Raw genomic sequence first — 12,306 nt, 5'->3', positions numbered from 1 at the left:
GAACGTGATTTCACCAAGTACCACATGTTCCTGGATCGACATCTTTGTTGATCCTGGAACAACTTTCCAATCAACCAATCAGATTCGAGGGACAAGTTTACAGTTTATGTCCAAGTTTAGGCTTAGGACCAGGGTGAGGTTCTTCAACATCAGTGTTATTCACCTATCATTTCCCTCTGATTTTAGGGAAAAGTTATGGGTAGGGTTAGGTTTAGGGGTAGGGATAGGGTAAGGACAAAATTTTGGGACATACAAAATATGTTGATCCAGGAACATGTCTTACTTGGCAAAATCACGGTGACCGCCTATGCATAGGGCCCGGGATCTTGTGCTACGCCCCTGTATTCACTACATTGCATATAATTCTTTCGGGTTTTAAGAGGACCAGCACTTGCCTCCTTGGACTGGGAAGTAAGTGATTCTGAAGGAGTCCGGTTGGGCACGCGGTACAGTCCAGTAAACCACAGCTGATGTGTCCGTGACGTCAGAGAAACGAAGGTCTCGTAGAACTCCAAGGCCTGCCAGACAGCAAAGCAGATGTAGATTTAGCAATGTCAAGAAGAAAACGCAGAAAATTGGGAAAATGTTCCACCCAGGGTCCTTATGGCCATTTAGATATGAAGTTAATTAATACAACAGCCACTGGAAAATGGACAAAGAAAGACCAGCATCAAACACTGAACGGCAGGAGAAGCGGGCCTTTCCCTGGCGCAATGAAAAAGGCCTAAAAGAAAGATTCGTTAGTCTTAATAGTGCAAGTTTCCATTCCAAGAAACATCCACAAAAGCTCCCATTTGTGCCATGATCAATCATGCCGAAAATCATTAAACTGCATTCCACAAATTTACCTGAGACAATGACAAAAAGAAGGAATGTTATTTAGATCGGACCATTTACATAAACCAACACAGAATCATTAGTTCTCAGGGCATGCGGACAAATTAACATCGCTTTCCCAACAGCGATGTGCAGAAAAATGTAACTTGATGGTTTAGTAGTGACATGAACATCAGGAGACTTTCCTCTGGATGCATGAACACACACATGGACGTTCCTTCGTGAGAGAAACGAAAGCATGCAAGGTTAAAGTCAACATGAACTGAAGTTGAACATTTGTCAAAATGTCTTTTTTCTAAAGCACCCACTTTTCAGGCCCCAATCAATGTATTTTTCTAGTTGAATATTGTATTTAATTGGATGTTTTTGTGCATCTTTTGTGAGTCGCTTTGGATAAAAGCATCTGCTAAATGCATAAATGCAATGTTTGCGAACAGAATCTTTCACACTCTCAAATGTTGAATACGAACGTTAACATTAATACATTTTTGTTAGTTCATGTTAACTAACATTAATTAATGTTAACAAACGGAACCTTATTGTAAAGTGCTATCAGTCTTTCTTAATGGAAAAACTTTGATTCTTGTGAAGAAAAGACATTGATTGACAACAGCAAAATGAGTGGACAAACTAAATCTTTTTAAATGACAGAAAGAAACTTGTCAGAGGACCACAAAATAGCTTGATTTCAACCTCAGTATTTGCTGTTGACTTTAACCCTGGATTGAAACATATCATGATAGATGTATTTCAAATCATGGTGCACCAAAGATTAACACATCAGTCAGAACCTGTTTAGGATGAAGAGTGTAATTTTAGTTGTTAAAGACACTTCCACCACATTGCAGCCAAGAAAGCCCTGATGCAAAAGGCAATCCTATGACACTGAACACAATACCTGTTCTGGCAACAGCAGTTACGGGTTGGGAGCGATGTTCCAACGTGACACCGTAAAGCTCAATTTCATACTCAGTTCCCCCCAAAAGCTGTGTTAACACTTTGGTTCTCTCATCGCCCGGCACAATCAACTCTCGAGGGTGGGAGAGCTTTCTCGAATCTCTAACTTTGAGCACAAATCGATCAAAAACGTCGTCTTCTGCCGTCCAGGCCAGCCGGAAACTCTCAGGGGTGACGTCCGACACGAATAGGTGCTCAATCTCTGGTTCTGCCTCTGATTGACAAGAGGAAATGGGTCTTTTTCTTGTTGTAACGAGGAAAAGAGTTTGAGTTCATTTCCAACTACCTTGCCGGTCTCCAACCATTTGACATGCATCGAGTATTATACGACTACTTCTCGTGTTAGTTGGACACCATGGACACATAACAACAATGTATACGCGTCCCTTCGTGACTTTTGACACCATATAGGCATTGCAAATCATGCACGCCACTTACACACGACATCTTTCTACTGTGCAGTGATTTCATGCAAGACTGTTTCCTTCTGAGCGGCATCATACAAGATCTCAGGCCTCATGCTGGTGAAAAACCTTGATGAAACCTGATGATTTGGGACTTGAATATTGATGGATATAGTTTTTGCCAGCCATTTAAGTAGAAAAATAAAATAAAAATATGGCATCAGACATGTGGGACAAGTGAAGCATGTATTGTTCACTTGAAACAAAGAAAAAGACTTATCGATGGAGGAGACCTGGCAAATAAACAAGGGATAGTATTGAGGGAGTAGTTGAGTTTCCCAACCAAAGCTTAGATCAAACAGCATGCCATCTTCTCGAATATAGATTGTGACATCAAAGAGGACGTGTAAACACAGGACATGTTCATTATTTTTAATTGTCATCTGCATAAGCATTACAAGTCTTTGAACTTTTGTTTTCTTGTATTTTCTTTTGAGCCTTTCTCGATCAGTCTGTACAATAGAAGCCGCATCATGGAAAAATGTGCATTTACACAGAATATGGCAAAAATTTATTTACATTGCAATCACAATTTTGGGAAACAATCTAATGCTCAAAGGTTAAACACAATTGTATTAAAGTCATTTTACAGTTAAAAGTGATATTTATCTAACTAGTAATTGGTGGTACTGTGTACCATGTGGCTTTGCTTCATTAAAGAACTGCTTCACCCCAAAACAAAAGGTCACACCCACTTCAGCCTCTCATTTCATTGAACAGACATGTCAGGTGATATTATATATTATAATATAAAAAATAAGATATATTAAAAAAAATTTAAAAAGGGGCGTGTGGGGTCCAAAAAGGTAGTTTGTTGCCTGGGGGCCACTCCATGCCATAGAGGGTTAAAATAACTAAATAATCTTGAATCCAAATACATTTACTTGAAAAGCAACAGTGCATAACATATTTAAACTGGTATATTTTGTCTTGATGCACTGGCAGATGTTTATTTTTTTAATTTGTTTTCATTATGTAAGACCAAATATACCGAAGATGCATTCTCTGAAAAAATAAAACATTAAATATAATATGCATTACTTCTAAAACAAAATATCTTGTAATCTTCTTGCAAATCTATCTTGCAAACTTTTTTTTAAAAGTGGACCACAATATAACAGTTTCTCTTTATTTCAATGGTCCGCTTTAGACATTCTACAAACTATAAGTAACTTTGCAACTACAAGCCAACTAACTCTCATAACTCTTATAAGTAGATGATACTAGACTGTTAGGTTAGGGTTCAGGTTTGTAGAATAAGTTTAAATAGTTGCAAAGTTACTTATAGTCAACAGAATGTCTGTTGGCGGAGCATAAAAAAAAAGATAAAAAGACAGACAGTCTAATTGTGGCGAGCAGGACGAGGTCGAGGGCCGTGGGAGAACGGCACGAGGCCGGTGGCGTGATTGCAAATGAGTGACACCTGCGCGACGCACCGGTCTCGCATCTCTCACGGAGGAGCGGAAGCATAAAGGAGGAGCGACGACAGTGAAGAGCGAGAGAGGACAGGCCTGATTTTTAGTTCATGTTTTGTTTCTGTTTGTGTTGCCAGCAGTCGTCCGTGAGGGGCTGCTGGCTTTTACTTTCATTTTTGTATTTGTGTATTTATTTATTAAATATGTTTGAATGTCCGCCGGTTCCCGCCTCCTTCTTCCCATAACATCTGTCTGAACCCCGTTACACTAATACTCTAATGAGAGTTAGTTGACATGAAGTTGCAAAGTTACTTATGGTTAACAGAATGTCTAAAGTGGACCATTGAAATAAATTGTTACCAATAACAAATTTCTCGTCAGTACTGATTTTAAAACGACTGACCAATCAGAAGCAGCAGCAGCTGGGGGCGAGGAAAGCATCTTGAGCATATTAAGTGTTAACTGTAGAGCAACTGTACATTTTATCTATCAATAGAGAGAATATATCAATCTTGAACATGTCCTGTGCATACAACCCCTGCAAAAAATGCAATAGTGGTAAATTATGATCTGCTAGATATTAAAATCAATTAAAAAGTAAACTCTACTAAGCTTGGGCAGTGAAAGCTCTGAGGTGAAGGAGTGACGTGCAGTTGAAAAGCAGAAAGCGGTACCTGTAACAGCCACTGTGGTGATTGGACGAGACTGTAACCCATTCCCTGACACCCCGGTCACACTGACCTCATAGCCAATGCCAGTAATCAGGCCCAAAACATCCAGTAAGGTCTGGTTTCCCGGCACTACGAACTCTTGTGGCTCCAGCAGCAGGCCAGAGTCCGACACCTTTACCTGAAAATGGCTGAAGCCCTCAGAAGAATCTGCTTCCCAGGACACCCGAAATCCGTATGGGGTAATATCCGAAACGGTGAGGTTTCCCACTTTAGGTAATGACGCTGGGATACGTGGTACAGGATTCATTTGGGTCCCGTAGTTGCAGTGTTATAGGAGGGGACAATACAGGGTGAGGATGTATAATTGATTCTGCAGTGATTGCAAGGTCAAAATAGCTTGTTATTTGTCAAATGTTACTCATTCATTTGTCAATGTTAAGATATTATTGTATGAGCTTTCTTTCTCCGGGTATATTCAGTGGGTGCAATACAACTGCATGCATATGCAATGACAAAAACGGGAATGATATCATCTGTGTTAATAGAACTAAACAACATGTGGTCAGACAGATGCAAAATGAGTTTCCACACTGCTAATCTACTTTTCCTAATGCGCTATCATGTAATGTTTCAAGCACAGCAGATTATGTTGCAAACAGAAAGGATTAGTGAAGGTTTTTTTTTCTTTCTTTTTTTTTTTACCAAGCACAAAAAACTGCTTCAAGTTCCAATGTTTTTTTCTTTCATTTTTGATATAGTCCAAAAATCCACACTTGGGGCCAGATTTAACTGCTTGCACCAGCGCAAACCCTTGGCTTTCAAAAACTACTGTCAGGATTTACTAAAGATACGCAGTGAAAAATGTGCGCTGAAAAGCCATGGACGGGGTTATTTTTGCGGTTGCCCTTATTGCATAAATTATGCATTTGTAGGAGTTTCCCTTTCAGACCCAAAATTTATGGGAGAAGAGAATTTAAATCAGTCATGCAAGGTGATTGATTTACGAAGGTTTGCGCTCGTCAACTGACTGGTATTTGTATCAGCGCTAATTTGTGCTGCTCTTGGTAGATTGCGTTGATCATTATGGAAATGATCTGGCTGCGTCTGTGTTCTTTTGTTTGTGTGTCACGAGCAGAACTTTCCACTCACATCTGCGCTTTTATAGGATTGCGCTCTCACGCTAATTTGCCCTGTTTAGTAAATCTGGCCCTTAGTGTAAAAAGGCCTTCGGAGTCATTAAAATAACCATGTTAAATAATACATGCATGCAATTGTACCAAAGCAAACAAACAAACAAACAAACAATGTCAGTTTCAGAAACTTGCTTGCAACCAGGTCTAACCCGGATGCAAATTTGTTAGTTCTGTCTGTTAAGTCCTGATTCGTTGTGATAGAAGCATGAAAAACTTGCACAGTACCTGTACTGGTATTGAAGGAAACTGATGGAGTTTGACGGCCACGAGACAGACCATAAAACACTATGTCATAGACCGTAGAGTCCATAAGACCCATCACGGTAACGTTCCTCTCTGATCCTGATAGCCTGAGCTCTACAACATCATACAGCTGCTCACGGTCAGTGATACGAGCAGCAAAGCCATCAAAGTGGCCTGACAATGTGCTCCAGGACAGCGCCAAGCTATTCGGGAGGGTTTCAGACACCACAATGGTGCCCAATTTAGGCTTAGGCTCTGAATGAGAGAAAGTATTGGGTACTGTTACGAAACTTAACAGTAGCGGAAACAAGCGGACACTGGATGATTAATACAGTAGGAATATTCTGGGTTATTTGCCTTAATGTCTATAAGCATCTGTGGTCTGCAGTCAATCACGGCAGATAATGATTAGTTCGAAACATGCCAAAGAAAATGCATAAGCATTCAGTGGGACCAACTAATTTTTCCACTTTGAGGACAAACTATTTAGGTTTGCCATGCAGAAAAATGACATCAAATCACTGATAGCAACTCAAGTGTTTCATTTTAAATGCTACGTAGTAAGTAAGCTAGGCATTTTGGCCAGAATTAGATGCAATATGGACCTGGTTTTATCCCACAATTCAAAAGACAAATTGGACATAACTTGTGCAAACACAAGATTGGGAAGCAAATCTTTCCAGTCCTATTTACACTAGTCCTGCTAATCAACAACATGCCATAGACATTACCTTGCAAACAACCAGGAATACTACTTTAAGTCATGCTCATGTACTTTGTGCCATACTATGAACTATGTAATTGTGTTTTTTTTTTTTTTTGCACAATTCTGACATTATTTCTCACAATTCTGAATGAATAATTCTGATTATTAATCAAAAACGGCGAATAATTCGCCGTTTTTTTCGGCGAATGTTTCTAAGAGTTTATACCTCGCAATTCTGACTATTATATAAAAAATAAGTATACTTCAAGTTCATTTTATTTTTTAAATATACTTTATGTAGTAAGTATACTAATATCAATGTACTAGAAGTATACTTGTAAGTGTACCGTTTCAATATTACTTGGGACTAAATTGGCCAACTTTTTAGTGTATAAACGTATACTTTTAAGGATAGGCCTAATAGTAGTAGACTTTGTGTACACAACTAGTTTACATTTTTTTAAGTTTAAGTTTTTCATTTGTACTGCAACTATACTACAAGTGAACTTATAGGTATACTGATAGTTTACTTGTCAAATACTTGTAGCAATTTTTTAGTTTATGAAAGTGCACTTACTCTCAGTAAACTACTAGTTTAGTAGTTTTATAATGCAAATTGTTTTCTTTAAGTGAACATAACACCATACTTATAGTTTACTATTTATATATTACTATTTATATATTATTTTTGCACTTTAAGTATACTACTATGTTCTCTACTTGAAATATACCTTTAATTGAAGGCTATACTCTTTTTATTTTTAAAACATTTTATTCTAGCTTCATACATCCTTTTTTACCAACACTTGAATGTGGGTCATTTTCATAAAAAAGCAACATTTTAAACAAAACAACACTTTTGTCAAAGACTATGTCCAGATCGGATTCAGATCAATGATCAAAACACAGATGGAGAAGACTGAGTCCACCAACACCCCCAAAGCTTCACAGTCGTTAACCCTTCCTGGATCGACATTTCATTCGGTAACATTAAGCAGTTTTGATTTATAATGTTTGATTATTGCGGTATTTTACATTTGCGTAAGCAATGCCTCTATCGCTTGTCTCTGCTCTTCAGAAGATGCGTAATAGCACCCCCTACCGTAAAACAGTGAAAACATACATGGATAGCCGGAAAATTCAGTCAACAGTGGGGAAAGAGTAAAGTAGATTTTAAGTAAATTCCTATGTACACTACTAGTGGTCTAACCTACAAAAAAGAAGAAAAAAAAACTACTTTAAGGCAGGAAATAAACATTTAAAAAGGTAAAATTCCAAATTGCGAGATATAAACTCGTAATTGCGAGAAATAGTCAGAATTGTGAGATAAAAATGTGCAATTACCTTTTTATCGTTTTATTCCACGGCAGCAAATGGGCTTCCATAGCAAACCAAATCTTCAAAACCCAATATAAATGTTTAAAGCATGTATTCTGAGAACTCAAAAGCATGCTCTGCTGTACCTGTGGTTACTACAGCTGTCAGGGCAGCTGTGTTGGAGCCACCAGAGGTGGCATATAGCTTGATCTGATATCGCGTGTCTCCTCTGAGCCCGGTCAGCACCGTGGAGCGTGTACCTGTGGGCAAGGTGCGCCCCGTCGCCTGCGTGGGCAAAGCAGACTCTCTCACCTCGACTATAAAATTATCAAACGCCTTCTCTCCCGTCCGCCAGGAGAGCGACACTGTGTCTGAGGTAATGTTTGAAACAACTAGCCCAGACAAGTCAGGCTCGGCCGCTACAGGGGGAAAAAGCCAGCCATGGCGTTTTGTTTAGTGTCTCTTTCTCTGCTGTCAATAGTTTTAGAGATCTGTCCATGCTAACTGTCCACCTAACAGCCTTGTTTAAAGAGATAGTTCAGCCAAAAAGCATTTACTCATCCTCATTTCGCTTCAAATCTGTATGCTTGTGTAACTGGTCAAAATTCAAACCAGGGTCTCCGGCATGGGAGACGGGCGCACTAAGAAGGACGCTAAAGACCGCAGCTGCTAGCGTCAGTCACTAGCTTGCCTCTTGAAGCCAGGGGAGTGAGGTTTACATGCACAGCTCATACTGGCCTACGTCCATTGTACTTGCTTTCCCCTAAACCTCACTCCCATCCGGGTCACGGCACCAAATGTAACCAGTTCTACTCGACCAGCTTCGAGTGGGATTCGAACCAGGGTCTCTGGTGTGGGAGGCGGGCTCGCTAACAAGGACACTAAAGACCGCAGCCTTACTGGCCTACGTCCGTTACACTTGCATTCTTCCGTGGAAGACAAAAGGAGATATTTTGAAGAAAGTCGGTCAATGTGCATAGTGCTAACTTGGCGAAAATTACAAAAAGCACTAACGTTCTAGCAAGGTTCTCTCAAATTTATCAACAAACATTCTTCCAGTGACGTTAATAGAACATTCCCTCAAAGTTATCTGGTCTTTAGTAATGTTCAGAGAACATTCAAAAGTAACGTTCCTATCATGCAGAATTATAAAATGGAATGTTTCCTCAACAGTCGCGTAACCAAGAAAAAAGATTACTTTTTTTTTTATCTGACATTTTGAAAATTCAGAGACCATTCAGAAATAATATTTTCATAACTTAATGGGAACGTTAAGAAAATGTTCTTAGAACATATTTTTGTTAGCTGGCAAAGTTCAACTTGTGCACTATATTTTATGTCTTTTGAAGTCAAACAGCAGCTTTGTGTGCGTAACAGACTAAAAAAATAGGGCATTTACACAACAATTTTTACCAAATAAAAGGAAAAAGTTTTCTGTGTTTTTGGCTGTTCATTTACATGACAACAGCGATTTGGGGGCCTGAAAACGCAAACTTTTGAAAACGGGTTTCAAAGTGCAATTAAATCTTTTTTTATATAAAAAAAAAAAAAAAAAAACTTGAAAACAGTGACGTCATGCACATGCTTACGTGTTCGTCTATAGGCACGTAGTGTTTCTTTCCCAAGTAACATCGCCATCTACTGGCCTGGCAGCAGAATACAGCACTTTTAGTCATTTTCGAGGAACGTTGACATTTGTCCGAAAAAAAAAAGCAACGGAAAAACTTTAGTTTTTAGTACATCGTTGTCGTGTAAACCCTTTATGTAGTCACATACGTGCTTGCATACAGAATTTAATGCAAGTCGAACCTGATGCAAATCATCTTGTAGCACCAGATTCAGATTTCCAGATGCTAAAACTTTAATTTAGTCTTCAATTGTGCATGTTCCACACACAAAGCTATAACATGACTTCAGAAGACTTGAGTTTTATGGAGCACTTTTAGAGAAATCTTCAACATATGAAGATGAAGAAAAAACATACAGGTTTGGAATGACGTGAGTACATAAATGTGAACTTTTTGGTTGAACTACTCTTTTAAGGCCTGATTAATCACTTCCAATATAAACAAATGGGGGGAAACAGCAAGGAAAAGAGAGAATTCCAGTTACCTGTGGAGGCGAAAGCACTGACGGAGTCTGTTCTCCTTCCCTTTATAACTCCAGTGAGGTAAGCTATATAGTCAGTAGTTGGCTGTAGCCCAGTGATTTCATATGACTGTGTACCGTGTGTTAGGTTATATTCAACCGGCTCCCGCTGCCAGCTAGAGTCTATAATCTCCAGGATAAACCTCTCAATATCTCCTCTCGTGTCATTCCATGAAATGGAGAAGCTCTCTGATGTAATATTAGACACATACAGACTGCCAACCATTGGAGCGCTATCTAAAGGGAGAAACGGTTATTGGAACAGAGGTAATGTATAGTTGCAAGGCCGTACAGTGTTTGGACATTGTCACCCTTAATGTCTACGGTGGTTACATCCTTGCTGTACAATATGCATAATTTGCATGTATAATTTGTTTAGCCGAGGAAATGATTTGCTATTTATTGTGAGAACTGATATGAATTGTTAAAGGCTAAATGCTTGACGGATCAGGCCTGTTTTCTGCAGCATGCAAACAGCGCATATTTATTTTTGCATGCATACAGGTTACAGTTTTCATAAATTAGATTTCATGGCAAAGTTTGTAAAAAAAATATAATTAATTTTAATAATAAACCAATTAATAAATAAATAAAATACTTAAATTCTTAATTTTTAATGTTTTCATGAATTGTTCGCTTACACACTGCAGATGCGAGATGTTAAACGGGCCTCACTATTAAAACAGAAAAGCTGGGCAGAAAAAAAAGAAAAGGAAAACACTTCAAGAATGTTTGTTTAGATATGAATAAAACTAAGGCTATTTTGTTGTATTTGTTCACTGTAGTGTCAAAACAGGTTAACAAGAATATCGCGTTAGTGCATATGAAGCAATCAACATAAAAGATGTATAAAGATTATTCCAAATTATTCCCCATGCCAATTTTTGATTATTCCCAATCCAAACAAGTTAATGCTCAGATGGCGCCCAGAAAGCAGTATGTTTGAATATCACATCAGTATTTCCAGTGAAGAGGCAAAAACATATAAATAACAGGGTTAAAAAAATAAAAATAAATCATAAACGTGTTAGAAGAAACAACATGTCAGAAGATGGATGAGCAGCATCTAAATGATTCTGAATCTTATAACGGTGACGGCCAGTATCTATTTTGGTTTATGTAAGGCTACTTTAATTATTTCAAGAATAATTTTTTATTTTTTTTATAATTTATGTATAAATATATAAAAATTTTACATCAAAATGGGTTCAGCTGATGAAAAAGATTGAGAATCGCGGCGCTGACATAGAAAGACCTCAAAATAAACACTACATCAAAATGGATCACTTATTCAAATGCATGTTGCTTCATTATCAAATCAATTGATGTGTGAAATGATGCAGGTAGATGATGAGATCACGCAATGAAGTCAATGAGAAATATGTATGAGGATGAAATATGTTGCAATCACTGCAGCACATCAAAACTCACCACAATGCGGTAAATAAATGAGATGGGTGGTGCCATGCATTTGGGGTAGCTGGATGAAATGGATGATATATAATGGTTGACAATGATTACTGCTCAACACAAAGCTTTGATTTCAGTGGAAATGAATGGAAACATGACATATCCTTTGACCCAACGCAATCAACTTGGAGGCAAGACCGACACAGTGGCTGGAACAGTACAGCTGACAATCAGTTAGCTTTGTTAAATGAAGTCGTTTCACAATCAGCAAATTATTGTGGACATTCGAGAGACGCCGTTATGTGTTCGGTCATCATTCTCATGGGCCACATGCAACAAAGATGCTTAGGTTTCGTGAAGAATTAAAAAGAAATGTTAAAGCACAGAAGCACCTGCTTGACACCACAGCTCCCAACTAGAATGAACAAGGTCAGAAAGAGAGAAAAGATTAAGAAAAAAAGGTGTAATAGATAATAGGTTTCCCATCCCTTGTGAAAAAGAAGTGGGCTTAATTGTATTGAATGTGCATTTGCATTGCGTTTTAAATCTTAAAAGTATATTTATAAAAACTGTACTTGCAGATAATATGATTAATTAAACATTGATATGATAGTATAACATTAATTGAACATGAAACACACACCCATATATATATATATATATGTATGTACAGTATGTATAAATGTATTTATTTAAATAAATACATGCTTGTCAGAAAATTCAGCATTTTTTAAAGACAACAGAAATATTTATGTAAAAATTAGATATAAATATGTACTTAAGTGAGTCATGTTCAAATTTGAAATGACTAAGCGTATTTGAAATGAACTGGAAACTTGAACTTACTAAAAATTAAGAAGGGGCTGATTTGTGAGTTTGTTTCTCAATTGAATGTGAAATGAATATGTGATGAGTTAGTTGAACTTAAGTTCAACTCATTGTATT

At 37.9% G+C, this 12,306-nt stretch overlaps 1 protein-coding gene across 6 annotated transcripts in view; it reads right to left on the bottom strand.

Moving 5' to 3' along the window:
* tnca (tenascin Ca) overlaps positions 1 to 12,306 on the bottom strand; it is a 61,075-nt gene that overhangs the window by 11,980 nt on the left and 36,789 nt on the right. For 3 of the 6 annotated variants that reach the window (XM_082171036.1, XM_082171038.1, XM_082171037.1), the window contains 6 exons: positions 9,916 to 10,188; positions 7,950 to 8,222; positions 5,763 to 6,035; positions 4,348 to 4,626; positions 1,736 to 2,008; positions 396 to 518 (listed from right to left, as the gene is read on the bottom strand). In XM_082171036.1, coding sequence (XP_082027162.1) covers positions 396 to 518; positions 1,736 to 2,008; positions 4,348 to 4,626; positions 5,763 to 6,035; positions 7,950 to 8,222; positions 9,916 to 10,188 — 1,494 coding nt within the window. The remainder of the gene's footprint in view (positions 1 to 395; positions 519 to 1,735; positions 2,009 to 4,347; positions 4,627 to 5,762; positions 6,036 to 7,949; positions 8,223 to 9,915; positions 10,189 to 12,306) is intronic. The other 3 variants (XM_082171040.1, XM_082171041.1, XM_082171039.1) reach the window with 2 other exon arrangements.

This window comes from Leuciscus leuciscus (genome assembly GCF_965113295.1).
Source record: "Leuciscus leuciscus genome assembly, chromosome: 5".
NCBI classification, from domain to species: domain Eukaryota; kingdom Metazoa; phylum Chordata; class Actinopteri; order Cypriniformes; family Leuciscidae; genus Leuciscus; species Leuciscus leuciscus.
The sequence above is the reverse complement of the archived record's forward strand: the minus strand, read 5'-3'. Positions and strand labels throughout refer to the sequence as shown.